The sequence below is a fragment of the Panthera onca genome, chromosome A2 (assembly GCF_046562875.1).
Source record: "Panthera onca isolate mPanOnc1 chromosome A2, mPanOnc1 haplotype 2, whole genome shotgun sequence".
Lineage (NCBI taxonomy): Eukaryota > Metazoa > Chordata > Mammalia > Carnivora > Felidae > Panthera > Panthera onca.
In genome coordinates, this window is record NC_138340.1 from 132794420 (window position 1) to 132817004 (window position 22585).

General features: G+C 34.1%; 1 protein-coding gene across 12 annotated transcripts in view; it reads left to right on the forward strand.

Annotated features, from left to right (window-relative positions):
* Positions 1-22585, forward strand: part of FOXP2 (forkhead box P2) — a 566859-nt gene that overhangs the window by 440230 nt on the left and 104044 nt on the right. For 10 of the 12 annotated variants that reach the window (XM_060632922.3, XM_060632934.3, XM_060632931.3 and 7 more), the window contains one exon: positions 2080-2154. The exons of the other annotated variants lie outside the window; for them this stretch is intronic. In XM_060632922.3, coding sequence (XP_060488905.1) covers positions 2080-2154 — 75 coding nt within the window. The remainder of the gene's footprint in view (positions 1-2079; positions 2155-22585) is intronic. 12 annotated transcript variants of the gene reach the window in all.

Below are 22585 nucleotides of genomic sequence, written 5' to 3' on the forward strand. Positions count from 1 at the left end.
CCTGTATTCCTTAAATGGTACATACACCATTTTATTCCATAGCATCTTTTGTGTATTCCTTTTATCACTGTACTTGTACATTATCTGGAAATTTCTCATTTCTATATTTCTCGAGTGTTGAGGCTTATTATGTAAGCTTCTATGTATCCTTCCTTCTGACCCCGTGACTGGAATGGCAGATCTTCAGGACTCCAGTGTGTTTTGTGGTATGTTGAAGACACAAAGTACAATATTTGATTTGGGTGCTCTTGAAAGAGTTTAAGGTGATATTGCTTATTTATGGAGTTTAGTTTTCAGTATAAATGTAAATAGTGTCATGGCGCCTTCGGAGTTCTGGCGATGCTCACTTGTTTTTGCTTTTATGTTGACGAGTGTTCATCTGAGGATTTTTTGTTAGTATGGTTCATTGCTACAGTATGGGGTCGCATTTCATTTTTTTTTAGGATGCTTATGACCTTGTTAAATAGCAGTCCAAAAATCATGTGGCTTGTTTTGATTTTAACCAAAGTTACAGCTGCCTAGCTGTAAAGCAGTCAGTTTCTCTTATTATGACTAGTTCTTCAACTTGTACTGTTTTAAATTGCCTGCAATTAGCATATTTCAACCTTATTTTTAGGTTTAAATTGCAGTGTGAGAGTGTACTCTCCTCTTAGCTAATTAGTGCTATCAAGGAACAGTAGGTTACCTCATTAGTACCATGTGCATTTAATTAAAGAAGAGAAAATTGGAGTTAACCTCATAGTTAATATTTTCACAGAGTGCTACAATGCCAACACCTTCAATTGGAGTCACACCCCTGTGTATCTAATTATGCACTGGTGCCAAATAAGGTTAGCAAGGGTACTACAAGGCTGTTGACAAAATAATTTAGATGAAAACGTGTTTGTTGGATTCTGACAGTAAAATATAACTTGAACATTTTTTTTTCTGTAGTCCTCATCTGCCAGCATCAGGTTAACATACTTCTTCATAGGAAATGAAAGGAAAGGTATATTTTGGAAGCCATTTTTCCTGTTTGAATTAATGCTGCTCTTATCTTGCAGAAAATGGCACGTAGTCATGTAAAGCATATACAATCCGTTTCTTAAACAGAGACCCTGAACTTCAGAGATGTATTTGAAAAGAATTATTTATAAGATGTAATATTTACATGCATCAAACCACTACAAATACTCCCTGACACCCCTACCACAGCCCTCCTTGCTTTTCTTCTTTTCTGATATAATTTCCCTTGTGGATCTTATGAATGGGGATCATCCTTTCATATCATACATGAAGTCTAAGGATGTGTTGTCACATGGTCTGTTCAAATGCAGTGTAATCCTTTTGCCCTTCAGACAAAATCTTTGAAATGTCTCATGCTACTTAGGTAAAAAATGACATTCCATGTCATTTATCAATAAATAATCACTTTGCTTTTACAGATAGAAATGCAAACTATACATTTGAGTGTATAGAGTAGTTCTCAGTGCAAGTGGTACAATTCAACAGGTTTTCACAGAGATTCTAGAGTTTGGCTCCGTGGTCTCAAATGTATATTTAATGGCAACATTTGTGTTAATAGTAATGCATGGCCAAGGCAGCTTAAAGAGATTCCTGTGATTATCCTCACATTTCATGACAAGACAGGATTCATGTTCATCTGTATTGTTATAATGGAGTACAAATCAACAGTTAGCTTTTTCAAAAACACATAATTAAAGTTTTAAGGATAAATACCACCCCATACTCTAAAATCACAGTATCATTTAAATTTATAGGAGTATTCATTAACATTGGCCATAATTTTAGCTTAGAAATGGGAAGTGAGGTTGCTAAGTCAAGATCATGGCAGACGAATTATTTTTGGTTAGTGGTTAATTCATTATGTTCAAATATCCAACTCTGTATCTGCCAAATTATTTTTATTTAAATCTATACCATTTTTAACCGTGACACAAAGATGGAATAGTCTCATCTATATTCACCTACCAAGATAATAATCCAAAAATATTTTTTAATGATATTGTACATTATTAGTTTGAGCATTAAGATTGGAGGGAAAAAAAGCCAACTCCTGATTCTCTTTGTTTAATCTAGGAATTGCTTCCAGAAACAAAATTATGTGTCTGTGGCCACTCTTCTGGTGATGGGCATCCTCACAACACATTTGCAGTAAGTTACACTGGGCAATTAGAAATTTGGCTACTAAGCACAAAGCCAGAGACCCAATCCCACTAAATAGATTATCTGTGATTTTCTATTAGCCACTCCCTTTCATTGATGCAGATAATCAAGAGATGATTAATGTTAAGATACTTATGTAATTAGTTGGTTTTCTGTTACTTCTTGTATTCTCTCTTCAATTATATTTCATCATGTATACACTTCACTGTTTCTATGAGTTGATGGCATTAAAATTTACCTGAAATATATAAAGGCATATGGTTGATTCACCACTACACCATTCTTGAACTTTTAGGAATCGTTTGATGAGATAGTGCTGATATGCAAAAATTAAGTAGAGATTATGGATAGATACAATACATATTTACATTTTTTAGGGAAAAGTTGCCATTCCATGTCTGCAAGTTACCATATAAACATGCCAAGACCTTTTTTTTTTTTTTTTTTTACATATTCTGTCACTAGAGTATAATTTGTTTCCTTAGACTATAATATTCAATAAAAAATGCTTTCATGACCCAATTCACATACCAGTTAGCCTTGGAAAAGAATAACAATCCTGAAGTGGCCATTCAAGAATTTTTAAATAGAGTGACTTCATGTTTTTAGATAGCATGGATACTACCTATATTCTTAAGGGATCTCTAAATATGTAAGTCATATATTTTCATATGTAGACTTTTTGCTTGTTCCCTTAAGAATTGAGGTACTTACTTAGTTTCCATGGACTAGACTATTCCTAAATTGGCTCACCCAGAATTTATCTTTTAAGACTGTATACTTAGTATTTCCTATTTATAATTGATAGAACACATTACAATTAAGACTTTTATAAGCACATAGTGTATTCCTGAATAAAGAAGAAATTTCTAATTTTATACCTTGGCTTTTTTAAAAAAAGAATATTTTTCTTAGCAAAAACAGTGTTAATTAATATGGAATGCTATCCTTTGTGGAAAATATTTAAACATAAGACATTTTTCAAATGTTCAATGCAAAACAGAAATAGAAGTGGAAACAACAGCATGCTATCTTATGGAAATAGTGAATGCAGAGGATTGGTAATGAATTTTGTACATTAAAACAAGTTGTGTAATGATCTGAAATTATCTAGTTTGAGTTCCATTCATTTTATCCTAAAGTGTTTGCCCCTCCTGAGCTTTCTTGGCAACAATAATGAAAGAAAATACCAGAAATTAAAAAGTTGTGATAAGTTTTGCTGAAATGTGGAAGACTAATCTTATTTTCTAGGTATTCTCTGTTATTTTGTAGGAAGATAAATTTAAGATAAACTCCAAAAATAATTGTGTACTTTAACTTATTAATAAAGATCATCCAAAAATATACTTGAAGAAAATAGTGCATTAAAAATGGAAAAGGCAGTATTTCTAATTGGTAGCACTTTTCCCTAAAATAATCCCAATGGAAAAATTGTTTTCATTAGACTGAAGAGTGAGCTGACTGAACTACTAATAGTGTTTGTTCTTTATCCAAAACTACTTCTACCATTTAAAAAAAAATCATTCTCTATTCTGATGTAAACATAAATTTATGGCATCAGATCTTCATATTTTCACTGACATATTTTCAGATGAAAACAGACCACAGAGAAATTAAATGACTCACCAAAGGCCATTTAACTCCTCTATGGAAAGGCACATAGGCTGAAATTATCTGTTTGTTTGTTTGTTTATTTTAATGTTTATTTTTGAAAGAGAAATAGAGTGTGAGCAGGGAGGGGCAGAGAGAGAGGGAGACACACAATCTAAAGCATGCCCCAGGCTCTGAGCTGTCCGCACAGAGCCCAACATGGGGCTCAAACCCATGGACTGACAGATCATGACCTGAGCAAAGTCAGATGCTTAACCTGCTGAGGCACCCAAGTGCCCCAGCAAGGCTGAATTTGTACCCCAAGTCTGTGATCATCAGGGTATCAGTCCTTTCCAAGGATATACCAGATTGTTCATGGTTGCCTTGAGTGCTCTGCTGAATGGGAATCTGAGGTTGTTCCATGTGTCTGAGACTGTGGTTACTATCTAAAACAGAAAGAGAACTAGGATGAAGTAGTGAGGTCTGCTGTGGCTGATGGGGAGAAGGAGTATGGAAGTTCATGAATTTGCCATCCCTACAGTGCACCAAACTTAATACTTCAAATTAGTCACTGAGTGACTCTGCAAATGATGCTTCCTGACTTCCCCACACAAAGAAAACACTAAATATTCAGTAGGTGCTTATTGTACATTAGATACAAACTTTCGGCAAGCTAAAACGGCTACGTAATGGAATTTAAAATCAAGATTCAAACTAAGACAAATTATATCTGTTAGTCATAGCTGACAATGTCTGTGTGATGGACATAGCTCTGTTTTAGTAAATTTCAGAAGTACCAATATGCTGGGGTGAAACTCACTTAAGTTCTGGAGCACCATAACTAGTGGGCTAAGAGGAAGAAAGGTGTAGAAAATATAGATAGGGGTACCGAAAGCCAGCCATGTTCCTTTATAATCTATTTAACTGACATTTGTAATAAATTGTGAATCACTGTAATGATTCTAAAATTTTTAAGAGATCATACATCCCTTTGAGTGGACTAATTTAATATCATACATATTACTTGCACCCATAATTGATCAACCTTCACAAATAATAAGCCAAAATTTTTTGGGCAAATGTTCCAAATTGGCAGGTTATATTAATTTTTACTCCCCCCTCCCTTAACTTAAAAACTAAAAATCCTGTAAGCCTGTTAACAAGCTAGAAGTAAAGTCCCATAAATTTCAGAGGAAAACATCCATTTGCAATTAAAGCCCAAATTACCTTGAAGAAATAAGTGATAATATATATTTGATATTAAACATATGTCAGAAGTTCTCTATCATACCATCCTCTTTCAGGCATATATTCTATCAAGTTACTAACAAAAGATGCAATAAAAATATATTTCGGAGAAGTGTCTTCTGATGTTTTGGTATGCAAGTAGTGACCAGACGGTAGCTGTCATCTGAGTATTGTGTTTCTTTATTATCACATTAGTTGAATAGTAGTGGTACTTTTATGTATCCACTAATAGATTATATTTATTGTGCCTCTACTAATTTATTGCAATCCCGGGTAATAATTATGCTCACTTACGTCATCTCTACCTGATAACTGTAATCTTAAATTCTATCTACCTGTTGTATTTCAAAGAAATGTTTGGTCTGCATAGGTTGTATGTTTACCATTCTAACAATATAAAATCCTTGTTATAACTTTGAATTTATTGGGGAAAGCATTAAGTTTGGGCTTTAAAGGACAGAAGTATGAGAGTAAAAGCACTTCATTGCGAGAGATTACTTTTCAATACTTCCTTTTCACACTCTGTTTTTTGCCAGTGGTATATATTTAACTTTAATCTGGAAAAATCTTCACTTATTTTACCTTTCTTTCAAACTTTAATAATAAGATAGATGCCTTTTTTTTCCCTCTTGATATATCAAACAGCTTGATATATCAAACAGCTTTACCAATGGCTGTCAAGATCCTGAATTTGCTTCCCCGCCACACAATAGTAACCCAAGTTCACTCCCCAATAACTAGACCTTGTTGACACCTCATCTGTCTGAATGGCCTCATTAACACCTACCTGCAGATAATCTTATTGTTAGTCTTGCCTACAGGTTTTTGCACCTAAGTGAATACTACTTTACATAGGATTCTCCTGTTAGCTTCATGTGCTAAGGCAATTATGTTGAATGCTTAGAGTCTTTGTCTTTTGGGTCTTATTTTCAAAACATTTAGCATTGGGTCAAATGAGTATTTTGATGAACAAAACTTGTTGGACCTATAAAAACCAAAACTGACACTTGGCTGGCCTTGACCCAGTTGGTTTATAACCCATTCAAATTAAATTGAATTGACCACATTGAATCTCTCCCCTTACAGATCTTTATTCTGTAGCTATTGCCTCCTGCTTTCATTTTGATGAGAATCGTGGATTGGAGAAAATAAGGGAAAGAGGATAGTGACGGTTTTTAAAAATCTCTTATTTTCTATCCATGTTCATCTGTCTTTTTAGGCTTTCCATGAATTCTACCCCACAGCAAATCATGTATTGCATGGGCACTGGAATCAGCTTTCTAGATTGAATATTGGACATATTACTTACCTTTTTTAGCCTCATGCTCTCGATCTATAAAATTAGAATAATAGTAATATCTACCTTATAGGGTGGTAATGGGGATTAAATTTTATAACTGCAAAGTACTTAGCTTGATGACTAACACATAGAAAGTGTGCAACAGATATTTGAGTCAGTAGCTGTAGTAGGTAGCATCCGTATATTCTTGGTTGGACTAAAGGGGTGATTCTATTTTATGTAAATTTAGATACATATTTGGTATTAACATTAAATGAGAATCATTAGACATTATACCTTGAATAATGAATAAGACAGATGGAAATGTCCCTTAATGAAAAGAAAGTCTTTATATTTATTAAGTTAAACACTGACTTACAAAAATCAGTGTTACCCAAATGTTTTATGATTTGCTAAATGGAAGACAGCTAAGTGGAAGAGAAAGAATCCTTCCTCACCAGATCTAAATGATGTCCTTCTGGCAGCCAAGGAAAATTATTGCTAAAGAATGTTAGGAAATGTGACTGTCCCCTTAACTGTCTGTATCTAGCTAGAGCACATGAGATAAGAAGTTGGGAGATACATGTCGCAGTGCCAGAGGACCTCCAATATTTTCTTCCTCCTCTATTATACATTTATTAGCAGAGACTAACCAAGAGTTAAAGATGAATTATTGCTGATTGGTAGTATTGACAATTTTAACATGCTGGAGACAGTTAACCGGGGATAATGTTGTGGTAACTTTTTTAGAGAATCCTTCCTACAAAACCTGTATCACAAGATTTAACTCTTCACTATTAGTGTAAAGTTGTGGTAGAATCTCAGTGACTCCCCTAATATCTTTCCATTGTTCATAAACTTGAATTTATTATGAAGCAGTACAAATTAGATTTGTTAATTAATTTTTTTATTTACTATTACAATAGTGGTGGTACTGTACTAGGTCCTTTGTTATAAGCCTTAAGCTAATCAAATATTTGAAACACTTCTATAACTGATTTTGTTAATGCCATAAAGTTGTAATATAGTGACCGTATTTAAGGCTATGGTTAAAATCTTTCAGATTCTTCATCAGAAATAGAATAAAGATTTCTGTATTTAAAACCTTGGCTGACATTTGTATGCAACTTCTTGATTAATCTTTTTCTTTCCAAGTGTAAGTCAAAATATTAATAATTATCTTTACACACCTCACTCAGCTGGGATGTAGCTCCCTGAGCTCAGTTCATTCTAGACACCTCTCCTGAGTGATTGCCTCTCACCTTCTATTTTATTGCAATATTTGAGATTGCAATGAATTCTCTTGATGTTGGTTCCAAGAAGGACCAGTAGCAGAGCTTTGTCAATGGAGACTCCTCTTTGAAATTTATAATGAATAATTTACTCCCCTCGATGATTCACCAAAGCATTAGTAAGGCAGAAATCAGGGGCTGATGAAAGGATTATTTATTTAGTTATCAGGTTTTGTTGTTGTTAATATATTTTTCATCAAATAAATCGATACACACACTAGAATATGTATGTGGCAATAATGTGAATTTATGGTGCCCATTGAGATAGACTGTATTTTTCCTTTCGCATTTTAGTTATTTGTAATGAGCTATTAGCATAGTCTCCACAGATACGAAATATAATCTGCACTAACTTCTAACAGTTCACTCTATAGTTCTTGCATATTTCTAAAGACTTATAAAGTGTATATCATATTTGTTACTTGTATTTCTCTCCCTTGTATGTTTCCAATTCATCCTATTTTAGTATAATAATAAGCATAAAGCACAAAAAACCAAGTCATCCTCGTGTATAAATCTTTATGGCTCATACATACACACACACACACACACACACACACACACACACACGCACACACACAAAATCACACATACATATATGTATCTAAATGATCCATTATGTAAAAGAATGTGTATGTGTTTTTGAGTTCTATATGCAACTCACTTCTCTTCTTTTTCAAGTTAGATCTTTTACATTTGTAATTTTTATTAGTCAAATGAGTTAGTTATGCATAGGATTAACAAGTTATAGAAATCGAATTTTTATCACTGACACCATTCATGCTGCATTATATTTACTTCAAAAATATTTCTAAATAGCTGGAGTTTTCACATAATTTCAATATGTAGGATGTCATGTTAAGCAGCATATAATTCCCATTGACATTAAGACTTAAACCTAAAACTGTACTCTGTACTTTAAATCTTTATGCAGGGGAGTTCAGGAAGCTTACATTATCAAAGTTCTGTCATGCTATCATCATATAATGATTCATACATCTTAGATGAAATTGCACATCTTTACTTCCAATTAATCATATTCTTTATCCTAATGATAATTTTGGTGCAAGTAAATTCACCTTAGGGTAAGATAAAGAATAAAGTCTTAAACATCAAGTTAAAGATTTCAAGATGCAACTTTTGTCATATTTAACATTAAGAAACAACATGAAATGCTTAGGCTCTTGCAACCATGTCCCTAAGCTCTTTTTCCTCAAGTTGTGATTATCACTCCAGCAGATATTCCTCCTGTTCTCTCTAACAACAGATAGTATGAAATATTTTGTGATACTGGCAGAAACAATTTACCTTTCAAATCCAGAGTGCTAATTATAACATCTCTCTCCAGGTTATATAGGTTGTATATTCAATATTTTAAGAGTAACAATATTTAATACCTTAATTTTAATTTAGAATTTTGTGTGTAAAATATTTAGTCTGGCTGAAACAGACAATTTAGACTAGGAATAAGAGAACTTAAGGGTTCAGTGAAGAGAGGACAGCGGATAAATTTATCTGATATTAGGTATAATCCATGACTTCACATGTGACTGTATAATTTTATGGGGAAAGAGAGTTGACAAAATTATGTCATCAAAATTTGATACACAAGCTGAAATATTCCTAAAGCATCATATATGCATACCTAGTGAATATTTTTCTGATGCATGGATAATTAATACAAAGCTGGATTAAAAAAATAAAATCATATGAATAATAAGTACACTGTTGTTGTATCTCTGTTCCTCCCTAAACCCTTGTCCCCTGTAAGTTACATATTTCATATACTCTCTTAAAGCTGAAAAATATACTTTTTTTTGCATGCCTGCCTTTGTCTCTTTATCTATGATCTGGATAGTTATTTTGCTGTATTAGAAGCGTTATGCCCTGTTACTGCATTGCCCAAATGAAGAAAGGGGATGGATACCTGACATGTACTTCCATCCTATATGGACTGAGAGGATATTATGGCTTCCAGCTAAAAAGACCCTTGTGTTTCCTCTCATTCAAATCCTTTATTTTACATTTCAGAAAACAATGATAAAGAATCTTAGTGACTCCCCTAATAATATATATATATATATACATATATTAATATATATATATAAAATACCTCAGTGACTCCCCTAATAATAATATATTATATTATTAATAATATAATTGTATTAATTATTGTATTAATATATTGTAATAATTGTATTATTAATAATTATCCATAATATAATGTTGTGTATAATATATAATATATAACAATTATATTATACATATAATTATAGATATAGATATAGATATAGATATAGATATAGATATAGATATAGATATAGATATAGATATAATAATTATAACCAAAGCAGGCTCCAGGTTCTGAGCTTTTAGCACAGAGCCCGATGTGGAGCTTGAACTCATGAACTATGAGACTGTGACCTGAGCTGAAGTCAGATGATTAACTGAGTGAGCCACCAGGCGCCCCTGTTGAGGACACTTTTAAGGTCTCAGTCATATCTCTGAGATAGTTTTATTTATAGGTTGAGATGTTAGAAAAGAAAAGGATCCCCAGTGATTCCCCCCAGAAACATTGTAAAATGAATCGTGAAATCTAAGACAATTGACTTATTGCTTACATTTTTTAATTAGGATTTCAGCTAGAAAAAAGACATGAAACACTTACCTTGGTATACAGGGCATTTCAAAGTTAGTTCCTAATGTTTAAAGGAATAAACTTAATGGTTACTAAATCTTAACTCTTTATGGTCATTTTCTGTTGCTTTAGACGACACATCCAACCAAGATCAGTTGCTCTGTAGAGATGACCAAAGAGGTTTCCCCCAGCTTTTAAAATTGTCTGTTTACTCTCCGTCAGATAAATATTGTGTCTTAATAGTTGAGAATAAGTGATTAGTAGGTCTCTTAACCCATCCTTATCTTAAAATAGAAAGAAAAGAAGACAATACTTCAGGTATGAGACTGAAATACCAAACATTTAAATAGGTAAGTTCAGAATGGATGCTTGAATTAATCAGACTAATATGCTAGGTCTGTAACACACAACTTTGATCCTGTAAAATATATTCAAAGTACTTGTAAATGGACTACTTAAAGCCACAGATGTGAATACAAAGTTTGAGTACTGTTTAGAAATTGTGGTTCTAGAAAAGTCAATATTATTCCAAGTCTGGAATAATCAATTCTACCATTGTTAATTCGTACATACTGTTTGTTTGTTTTTTTAACTGATACCATTGTAAGATAAGTAATTGTTCCTATTCCTCTTTCTCATAACTCATACACAGTCTTCAGAGCTGCCCATTGTCTGCTGGATAAAGCTTTATAAGCCTTAGCCTTACAGTAATATGCTTCCCCAAAACTAGGCTTTTTCTTTCCCAAACTTATCCCCTATTATTTCATAAACAAAAACATTGGGTCCTGACTGATGTACCTATGTGTAAGTCCCAAACATACAATGTGTGTTTTTTTTTTTTCTATTCCTTTTTTTGGTGTTATTATCACTTCTATCATCCTCCCTGTTCTTTTCTGCTTATCAGATTCTACTGGCTATACAAGCCCAGTTCAATACTATCCCACATAAATGCTTTTTCACCAATACAGTCCACTTTGATTAATCCCTCTGTTGATCTTGTATGTCTAGACTCATCCAATCCACATTTTGGAATTATTCTTAGCCCTTTGATAGGGTTCCATTCAACACATACTCATTAAACATAAACTATGTATAACTCACAATGATACAAAAATTTTCAGTAGAATAATGAGTAATCACCTATATCTGAGAAGTGTCGACCATGAAAATGGGAAGTATGTAATTTAGGACTCAAAGCTCAAGCAAATTGAAAGACTTAATCACTGTACTGAGGAAATAGGGACAGGTAGATGGAAGAGATTTATCTGAGGTGAAGTTTTGAAGAAAAAAAAATCACAACAAATTCATCACACTACAAGTGTAGAGAACATTCTAGGCATTGGGAATGGAATAAGCAAAGTTACAGAAGAGAGAAATGATAGGTGGTTTTCAAGGTAGAGCATAGTGTATTTTATCTGCAGAACTGGATATTATGGGAAAAGTTGGTATACGTAGTCTTTAAATAAATGGACCAACGCCAAAATTTGAAGTTTCAAATGGCTTTTTGTAAATAACTTTAAATATTCTGTAAGATTTTGAGCAAGGAAGTGAACGTAACTTAACCAGACGATCCCATTTAAATATATCCTTAGGAACAGTAGGAAGAAGTGATTGAACTAGAAAAATATTGAAATCTGTGTGTCTAGGTTAAAGGACGCTGTCCCTGAACAATAATGTAATCTTAACTAGAAGGACAGAGAAAGAAATTAAGGGGACAGATTTAAGGGAGAATACAAAAGTTATGTTGACAATTAAAGAAACAATAAAAATTCGTGCCTAGATATTTATATTTGGTTGACTGTGAACCTGGTGATATCTAGAATACAGAAAGAATAGTAGGTTTGGTGGTAGGCAGAAGGAAGTTGGAGGTGTTAAAAGTGTTGTTTGCGAAGTTTATTCGCACTGCCATCGGGATATCTGTGTTCAGCAGGCAGTTAGTGATGATTTGGAGTTGGTGCATTTTTGGAATTCACACCATAGGTAGAAGATTAGAGTCCATTGTCTTGAAGGAGGCTGTGAAGAGAAAGACAACCACAGAGAGGTCACAAGCCAAAACATTAGGTAAGGGGAAAAAAGAACCAGTGAAGGATGTGAATCAGTAAGACAACAGAGAACCAGGAGCCAAGAGTCAGAGGACAATAGAAGAGATTTTTTTTACAAGCTAAGAGATTCAAAACAAAACAAAACAAAGCATTATCACAGACTGAAGGGTGGTTTTAAAACTAGGATGAGACAAGAAGCAGGTTACAGTTTTGGCAAGAGTGTTTTCAACAGAATACAGTGTGTGGCAGTGAGTTGAGAGATAACTGAAAGAGTGCATGTGGAGGTGAAAACTTGTATGTACACACCAGTCCTTTGGGGGGAATGCTGATTAAAAGGGAGATGATAGGACGGGGGCTTGAGAGGGAGCAGAACTTGAGGAGAGGTCTTGGGGGAAGGGGGCGGTGGAGATGAAAAGATTAAAAGTGAAAGAAGGAGAAGAATAAATAGTTGAAAAAAGGCCTGAGAGATGATGGGGGGAGGGTGCTGGCCTCAAGAGCATAGATGGATGCAGTCCTTTAAAGGGAATAGAAACCCACTTTCATTGGAATTGGATGGAAATTTGAAGATGAGTAAACTCACAGCTAGGTTATTACCCCTCTTACATTATTTGTTAAATCTGTTTAACCTTGTGACTGTCATTGTGTCCCTTTCTTCCCCCCCCCCCCCCCATGATATCTAAATTTGAACTCTACATCAACTTTTAGGGATTCCTATTTCTAGGACAAATTGTATAAAAGAAGGGAAGAGTATATTCATGGTTGTTAAAATTTTCTAGTTATGACAGCTTTACTCTGACCATATTTGTTATACTTTATGTTATTAGCCAGAAGAATAACTACTCATCAGTTTAAATTTAGCAATGATTTTCTTTTAAGAGGCTAATAGCATAGGCACAGTATGAGTGTTCTTTCCTTTCAGAAATTTAAGATGGATTAATATACATCTGAAGAACATTAATTATTTTATGAAACATTTAGATACATTAAGATTTTGAACTTTTAAGTAATTGGTTAATTTTTAGTAATTAATAAAATAAAGCTTTTCACTTTTTAGAAAAACCTTTTAGTGAAAGCCGAGCATGTAACCAGAATGAAATATATGCAGAAATATTATGATAGTCTTTTTTTCACTGTATTGACAGTATTAAAATTTAAGAACAACCCAATAAATCAACCACTGAAATTGCTCTTAGACATACATTTAACTGCTTAATTCTGCACTTAGTACTACACAATTTGGATACAAAGGTATGACAGGGTAACATATCCTTAAACAAAAAACCTTTTTGTTCATAAAATCAGAACTCAAGCATAAGGAAAATTTAGAAAGACACAACAGGACCTTGCTTTGGGAGACTTTTCCAGCAGCTAATATTGCTGCTTTACCAAGGAGACCTTAAATAGTAGAATTTCAGGAATTGGTGGTAAACGAGTAGAAGTATATTCTCCCCAAATGGTTCCATGACTTCTGACCAGGAAGCTCTACATCATTGTTACTGAATCTAATTTATTTTAACATGCTGACTAAAATCCTTCTCCTTTTTTTTTTTTTTTTTTTTTAATTTTTCACTTCTCTGCTAGGCAAATACATTGAAGTTTTCCAAACTCAATTAAATTGTTTTTCTGTTTTGCCCTTATTGGGACTTTGGTGAAAGTATCAATAATGTCAGGTTTTATGAGGCAAAATCATAATGTGGTCTTTTTGGCATAAGCTCTCTCTCTCTCTCTCTCTCTCTCTCTCTCTCTTTTAATGTTTATTTTAGAGAGAGAGAGTGTGTGTGAGTTGGGGGGCAGGGGGAGCAGAGAGAGAAAGAGACGGGGACACAGAATATGAAGCAGGCTCCAGGCTCTGTGCTGAAAACTCATAGTCTGACACTGGACTCAAACCAAGGAATAGTGAGATCATGAGCTGAGCCTAAGTCAGACGCTTAACCGACTGAGCCAGCCAGGTGCCCTAGCCCCTCTTTAGGGCATAACAACCCTTTGCAGGGTTTATTATAGGTATTTGCATATTTCTTTTTTTCTATTGAGGAAACTGAGCTTAACCAGGAAGTAAAATAATCTATCCAGGGTCACATTTTAGCAAATGATTAAGCCAAGATTCATATTTGGTTCTGACTCCAGGATCTCTCCTTTGTGTTATACCACCTGTGGCTTTTTCTGGGGGTTTAATTACTTCACTACCAGCATCATTTATAAGGAAGCTCCCCCACCCCCACCTCCCACATTAGAAGAGTGCCTGAATATTTGAATCATATTAGCTGCCTTGAACACTTTGACTTCACTTTTCTCCACCTCCTATAAATCGGGGCTTTCAGCTCCACCCACTTCAGACAAGAACACAAAAAGGATTTGACAATCACCAGGCATCGTTCCAACTCATGGTCTCAAAAATTTGATTGTTGGTGTTTTTTTTTTTTCTTTCCATTCTGACAACTTTCTGTATTTCTCATATTAGTTTACATTCCCTTATCTTTCTTGATCCAACACTTTACTCTCATTAAATCTTCTATTCTCATTAAATCGCTTCCGTTTGACAGTCGAAACACTTATTTGGCATTGCTGAGTCTGTTATTTTTCTAAGATCTCCCCCTCCTGCCATATGTCTTGTTCCTCCCTATTTTTAACTGACTCTCCATAATAATCAAAATATTCACTCTGCTCTCAATATGCCCAAGCCTTTCCCACCTCTATGTTTTTGACCACTCAAGTCTCTCTCTCCCTCCTGTCTACTACCTGGGGTAATGGATTTCATAGAGTTCATACCATGTCCTGAATAAGGCCGTTTCAACTTGCTACCATAAAATCTTTGTGGAATGGAAAGCTTTTCCACCTTTTTCTCTTCTAGATTCTTAATTACCTTGGGGAAAATAATTTCATTTGCCCATCCTACATAATGAGAAATGGACAAAAGTACTTCTAGCAGAATATCTGGCATATAATAAATACTTTAAAGTGCAGTCTCCTTTTGTTTTGCTTCTGTGCAATTTTGTGGGGGTTTTTTTTTGTCATTTATAGTACTTAATCTAAATATCTCTTCATAGAATCAGTAAGGAAATACACATGAGTGAAAACATAATGGTAAGCAATACTCAGTTGTTGTTTTTTCCTCTCCAATTTTTTCTTGTAATGGTAGTTTTTTCCGACTGATCAGGAAAAATTTCTGAAGTATGTAAATATTGGTGAAAATAGTGAGACATTAAAAACTGCCGAGAGTTTTTGTTAAGTTTACTAATTTTTAGATCAGTGTTTCAAATTTAGGCAAGCCATCTGGCCACATTTTCTGAATCTTACCCCAAACAAGAGATTTATTATTTTCAGTGAATTTCTGCCAACTGCTCTGAATGATTCTGAGGATTAGTCAAGATTAGGAAACAATTATTTAAGAGCCTCTCCACACAGTGTGTTCCATGGGCCAGCAGTGGTCACCTGGGAATTGGTTAGAAATGCAGACTCTCAGGCCCCACCCCAGACCTACCGAGTGACAATCTACATTTTAACAAGATCTGTAGCTAATTTATGTGTTCGCTGAAGATTAAGAAGTACTGTTCTAAAGCACAACTATTAGAAAATGAATATCATATATATAAACAAAGTGCTACAAGATAGTGTACTGATGCATTTATAATTTAAAGAAATGTTTGGGATCCTTATAGCTTGCTGTAATGTTTAATATAATAATTACAAATCTGGGGAAAACAATTTTATGCTCTATGATTACTTTTAGCACAGTATTAGCTATTTATTTTGTTGTTTTGTATGTGTGTGGGAAAGACAAAACTGTCTACACAAACCAATTATTTTGAGTAAACTGAGTTTAAAAGTAATATGATTTCACTAATATAAATACTTCCAGAGTTCTGTCTACAAAATGCTACTAACTTGCTGGACTGAATTTTTCACCTGGTAATTTGTGAATATCAGATAGATACAATGGTTAAACTTACAGTATAAAGTTAAAACATTTGTATATCACTTAATATCAGATACATCCTATAAGTATTTCAGGAGTAAAATGATTATTTGTGGGATATAGGGAGGATAAAGAGATCTACTTTAGAGTGAGTTATTGGGAGTATTTTTAGAGATGTTTACTCTTCTATGAAGATTCCATTTATAAATACCTTATTAACATTTGTTAAATTAAATGACACTATACAGAATGCTTGATGACTTTAATTCATACATTAAATATGCACATATATTTTAACAATATTTGCATCTTGTAATACGTTTAATAATGATTTGTCATAGTGTTCCCCATTAACCATTTCTTCGACTTTATTGAATATTTTTAAAGTAAAGTACTTCCATGTGTTTTATTCATTAATTTGTTTCTTGATTCTTGAATGGTGATATATATCAGTGTTTGATTGGATGTATTTCCATTTTAACTGAGATTTTTGAATGAAGCTTCCCCCGCAGAACAGTCGTTTGAAATATATCAGGATGTCAGGATTCCAAATAATAGTTCATATTCTTATTCTTCTGTATCTGCTTATATATATTTCTAACAATATATTGCTTACTATAAACAATTTTTCTTGAATTAGCATAAAATTTCTTGGTATTGCAGTGCATCTGTAAGTCATAGTTCATACTAGTAAAGGAAGTTTTTATAACAAAGTACTACAAGTACTAGTATTATTAAAGCCTAATTAATAATTAGTATTTAAATACTGAGTTTAGTAGGCACTCATTATTTAAGTCATAATAAAAATTTTGTTTTTTTATTATTGTTAGTAAGTTCCAGATACAATTGTTCAAATGAACCAACTTTAAACACACCAAAGCATAGTGTTTCTTAAAACTGTGGCTAATTCAGTTTGGATTATATTGTCAGTGTTTTCAACAACGTGTGAATAAATACTTGAGAAAAGGCATGGCCAAGGGTAGAAATTTGGAAGTATTCCCTAAACCTGAATAGGAAGAGGAAATGGTTCTCTTACTAGTTCCATAATAGTTTTTCAAAGTTCAAATCAGCTGCGAATTTGGTGAACATGAGATGATAAAATCTGTCATTCTTGGTGTCTTACTGATGTTGAAGTTTTCATCCTCATTTGAATATGTCTAATATTTTAAGCTCATTCAGTTTTTGAAACACCTAGTCTCAGCCCCATAGTTGAATTAGATTTTTAAAAAATACTTTAAAGGAATTAAATAATTCCTGAACAACATGTAAAAAGTATACACGAAATGGTCAAAAACATTAAGAAATGTCTCTCCACCCCCAGCCCTAAAAGAAAGCACCTTTCCTTACAGTTTATTTCCCTTTTCATTCTTTCTTTCCTCTTCTCTTCTCTTCTCTTCTCTTCTCTTCTCTTCTCTTCTCTTCTCTTCTCTTCTCTTGTATGTAAAAGTGAAACACTGAAGAAATAAGACTATTGCTTTATTGCTTTCTGGGATCTGAAGGGCAATGCTTTTCTGTAACATTTGCCAGTAAGCACGTAGTTAGTTACTACTTTAGATTTGTCATTAGAAAGATTTCCAAACATATTGAATAAATGCTAGTGTTGCAGGTTTTTTTACCTCAATACCCAGGATTCATTATCATGCCACTTAGAAGAATGAAGAGGTGGACACAAAATGAACAACAGGCAAAAGTTCATTAGAGTATAAGATTAGAAAGTAAAAATAGTATGAAATCTCTCTTTATAGAAGGGAGACATTCGAAAGTGAATGTCCATGGACTTATAGGCAAGGGTCCTTGTTTTATAAGATTCTGGTCACCCTCCCCCTTCCCTTTCCCCATGTTCCTTCTCAGGTTTTATCCTGATTGGCTGGATAACTAATTCTACATGCTGGGTCCTCCATTGCTGGTTGGCTCCTTTCCATTGTATGAGGGGCGGCCTATGGCCATACTTATGTCTTTGGTCAAATTCCTGAGGGAAACCTGAGGGGGAGTAGGTGGGGTCTGTTATGTTCTTAAGAGGAACCTTGAGCCCAAGGGGGTTTGCTGTAGTCAGACATTCCCAGCATTGTTCCAAAATGTGTGTCTTCCCCCCCCCGCCCCCCCCCCCCCGGGGACCTCAGGTCCTAATCCTGTCCCTCTCTGCCTATTTTGTTTATATTTCCCTATCATACTAGTTGATGTGCCTGTTCGTTAACTGAAAAGGAGTCCTGAATATTTTTCTTAAACAGGACGTTTTGACTTGGCTATCTTCACGTACAAACTCTTAAAAATAAACTGAATTCAAGCAATGTCATTTTTGCCCCCAAGTAACTGGTTGTTTCCTCTGAACTCTTACAGTATTTATATATGAAACACACTATTTCTATTTCTTGATTTATTAACTATAGGTTGAACATGTTCACTTCTTGCTGAAAAAAGATTAGAAATTTAGTAATTTTTCACCACTTACCAATTCTTGCTAATTCTAATATTATTTTGAGCTCTTTTGGCGGTTATCTTTATTACTCAAATATTAACTTAAATATCGGTTCTTTTTTCCATATTGATTCTCTGCTAAAAATGATGACTCTTTTAAAAAACCAGCTAGCAGCTATTTTTATTTTATTTTATGGAGCCAATAAATATTTCTGAAGACACAAATTAGAAGATTCTTAAAACTTTCTTCTGTTCTTTGAATTGTCTGTTTCATCTCTTGACACGTTACATTTGTTAATCTTTTTCTTTTTTATTTCATGCTATCGGCTTTCTTCAAATGTCTGATGTTTTTTAGTTGTTGGTTCAATATCGAATGAAGGCTGATTAATACGATTAGTAGCAGGGTAATTTTTTTTTTTTTTTCATAGTTATGTAGCTTTCTTTCAACATAAGCTTCTCCTTTAAATGGGAGGATGTGGGCAGGCAGGCTTCGGTTTAGGGTCTTCACTTTAGAATTGAGTGAACCAGTTGCCACCATTGCCAAAGCAAAGACCACAGGAGTTACTTTGGCAGGACTGACTTAACTTTTAAGTCTGTAACTGAAGGTGGAAGTTATCTCTAAACTCTGCTCTGCTTATCTTTTGCATTCCTACACCCATATAGGGTGCTTTCTCTAGACAGATGGTTTGTTTTCTTAGACTAATAATGTACTTCTCACTTTATCCTGGGGGCAAAAGCCATTTGTCTAAGAAGGCTTGCTCTAGGACTTGGAGAGGGTGTGGGAGGAGTAGCTGTTATATAGGCCTACCTATTCTTGATGGTGGATTTTAATTAATTCCCCTGATGATTATACCATGGCCCACCCTTGCCCTTTATGTTCTGTGAGAAGTAAGAATTTACTTCTGCTATTTTAGGAAGCTTTTTTCCATATTGTTGTTTGTCAATCTGTGCCCTTTCATCTGCTCACTTTATACCTGGTTTGTCAAACTTTCTGGTCTTCAGCTAGTACCTTTTCTTTCCTTTTTTTCCCCAGCACTGATGTAATTTTATTATTTCTAAAACAAAGGGAAAGAAGGGAAGTAGACTCAGGTGCTTATTCTATTCTACTAAACCAGAAGTCAGTAGTTCTTTATATTTTAATACCATGTGGGCAATAGATATTCATGATCACCTACTATGTACGTATGTGTCCCTGTTATGAAATGCCATCTAATGGACTCTGATGTCACATTCCCCTACCTAAAGAGCAGAATGTGCTGTGGTTTACAGATTTTCAGGATCCCTTGTAGAGCTCAAATGTTGCTTGCTATTCATTTAATTCACATAGTCCAGATAGTTTTGATTCCTCCCCAAAACAATTCGATTTACTTTTTCCTTTCCCAGTATTAAAATCATACCCAAAGAAATTCTGCCTACAAGTGAGGCTATCATGAAAATTTAAATCTGTGATCTTGACCGAATATGGGACGGAAAAGCTTTGCTATTTTTATGTGTACTGTAGTAAACCCTATAGCCTGGATTTCTTAAACCTGACTCTCCAAACTATGGATCAGGAACAGAAAGTTCCTCACAGGGTTATACTGATTCAGGCTTTTCTCCTGCTGCCTGAAGGCTGCCTACAGGGTTCTGTGTGAACTTTCCAAGTGCTTTCCAATTGTGATGCTTCTTATATGCAGATATATGCAGAGAACCATTAGAGCCATTTATGATTTTTGAGGGCCTTTCTTGCTTTGGCAATAGAAATATGGAGCACTTACTTGTTAGAATATGATAAGGGCTGGCATTTATGATAGGCTACGAAGAAGAAGGAGGGCAAATTAGTATCTGGGGAGAAGAGGCTAAGGGGTAGATACATGTGTTGTTTCTTGGCCGTGCAGGATACGCCCAGTTGGACAAAGAGGAGAAAATTCAGACAGTCTGTTTTAAATAAGGCATAATTATTTTGGTTTTAATAAATGATACTATGATCATACTAATACTTCCTCAAGAGAAATCATAAACTCAGAAATCTCAAGTAACAAAAGAAACTTTAAAGTTAATTCAGGACTCTTCATCTTCCAAAATTATTTTACTATTATTAGCACAGCACCTTTTTTTCAAAATGCTTTTTATGCTCAAACCAATGTGAGGGCCGTCTTCTTTCCACATATCTCAACGATCTCCTAAAAATATTTTCCCAACTTAAATAGAATAAGTTAAACCCCCTTATGCCTGTTACTACTACAACTAGAGCAAATCACTCAAGCTATCCAACTAGTTAAGAAGGTGTGTAAATGATTGATTTACTGAATTTGTTACACTTCTAGTGTTATTCTATGTTGATCAATACAGTTATCCCTTGAACATTTGTCTAACATTTTGTACAAAGTAGTTTTGGAGATGATTTATATTTAGTCAATTTACCTAAGATTGACTTAGTGGCTGCACTGTAGTTTTTTGGTAATATGATCACAAAATGTTTGAGAAAAATTATGGCAGTGAATTATGTTCACTTCTATTTTGAGTGGATGCTACATGGGGATTTTGTTTTCAGAGTATGATCTCTGACCAAATGAGAGCTCAGTGATTCATGGGTCAGTCATGCACCATATATAAGTCCTGTACTACATATATACTACGTATACCTCAGGAAAGGCAATTTATCTTCTGAGCGTGAATTTTAATCTATAGGATGGGGATAATCATTCCTGAATTGACTCACCACACTGTGTATCATGATCCCAGAAACTACACAGGGTTACACCTTGGTCATTCATATGGGCTTTTCTTGCCGAGTCTACAAGATGCTTAAGAGGCCATGTGTTTCTCCCATGCATTCTCTGCAGCCCTGCCTACAGAATGTTTTATAGTGATGGGTATATTCTGCATCTGTACTGTCCAATAGAGAAAACACTAGCCATCTGTGGCTATTGAGCACTGGAAATATGGCTAGTGTGGCTGAGGAAATGAATGTTTACTTTTGTATATTTTTAATTTACTTAAACAAATTTAAATAACCATATGTGTCTAGTGTCTACCATATTGAACCACATAGGGAGAAGATGGAAATAACTGAAACGCTATTATACTGTTTCTTAAATACAGATATAAAGAGTTACTGTGAGATTTGAATCAGATAATAGTCTGGGTGGTAAAACATTTCTCTACATTTAAAAAAAGACTTTCCAAATTTGAGTTATGATACATGACATAACACTTCTACAGACACGTGGCATTCTTGGTATAAACATTATTTAGAGACATTGTCTTCATTATTTATGTAATTTTAAAAATAATTTTCATGTGTATTATTCTTATCAGTAATATTTTTACTTTATTAGTTTGAGGTCATGTTTAGCTATGTGCTTATCTAGAGCACTAGAATAATCTGTTGGATGCCCTAATTTGATTTTAAACTAAATGCATACCACAAGACATAAGAGTTCCCACAAACATGATGCCTTTTATGTGGAAAGACTTTTCTTTAAGCAGATACAAATGGTTATTCTTAATTTATATTCCCCTCTTTGCCTCTCTGGAGACAGCATCACTCCCCATTTCTATTGAACCTATCATGTTCCGTTTTCTTTACTGATCTATTTTAATCCAAATCTGTAAATATTGCCCTCCTTGATTAGCCTTTCTTCTCTAGATTTACTTTCAAGTAGTGGTAATAGTCTGTAACTACTTTTAACCTGTCCCTTTGGACTATTAAGGATCCTACATTTAAGGATATATTGTTTTAGAACAATGGATATTACAATAATAAAAGTACAAGTAACAAACCTAAGAAGATGAAAGTAATGCAGCATTCTATTATGTTAAAAATTGGCATCTTTTGACACCAGTTTGATATTTCTGTGAATGTCCATTCACCTCAAGTGGTTTCTTCAAATAATGAGTTAGCTCTCATCTATCCTTACAACAAATTGAGGCACCAAATTCAGCTTTGTGGACTGAATGATAAAACATTTGAGGGTCATCTTAGCTGTTCTTTGTTTTTATTGTCTTTGGCTTTGATCA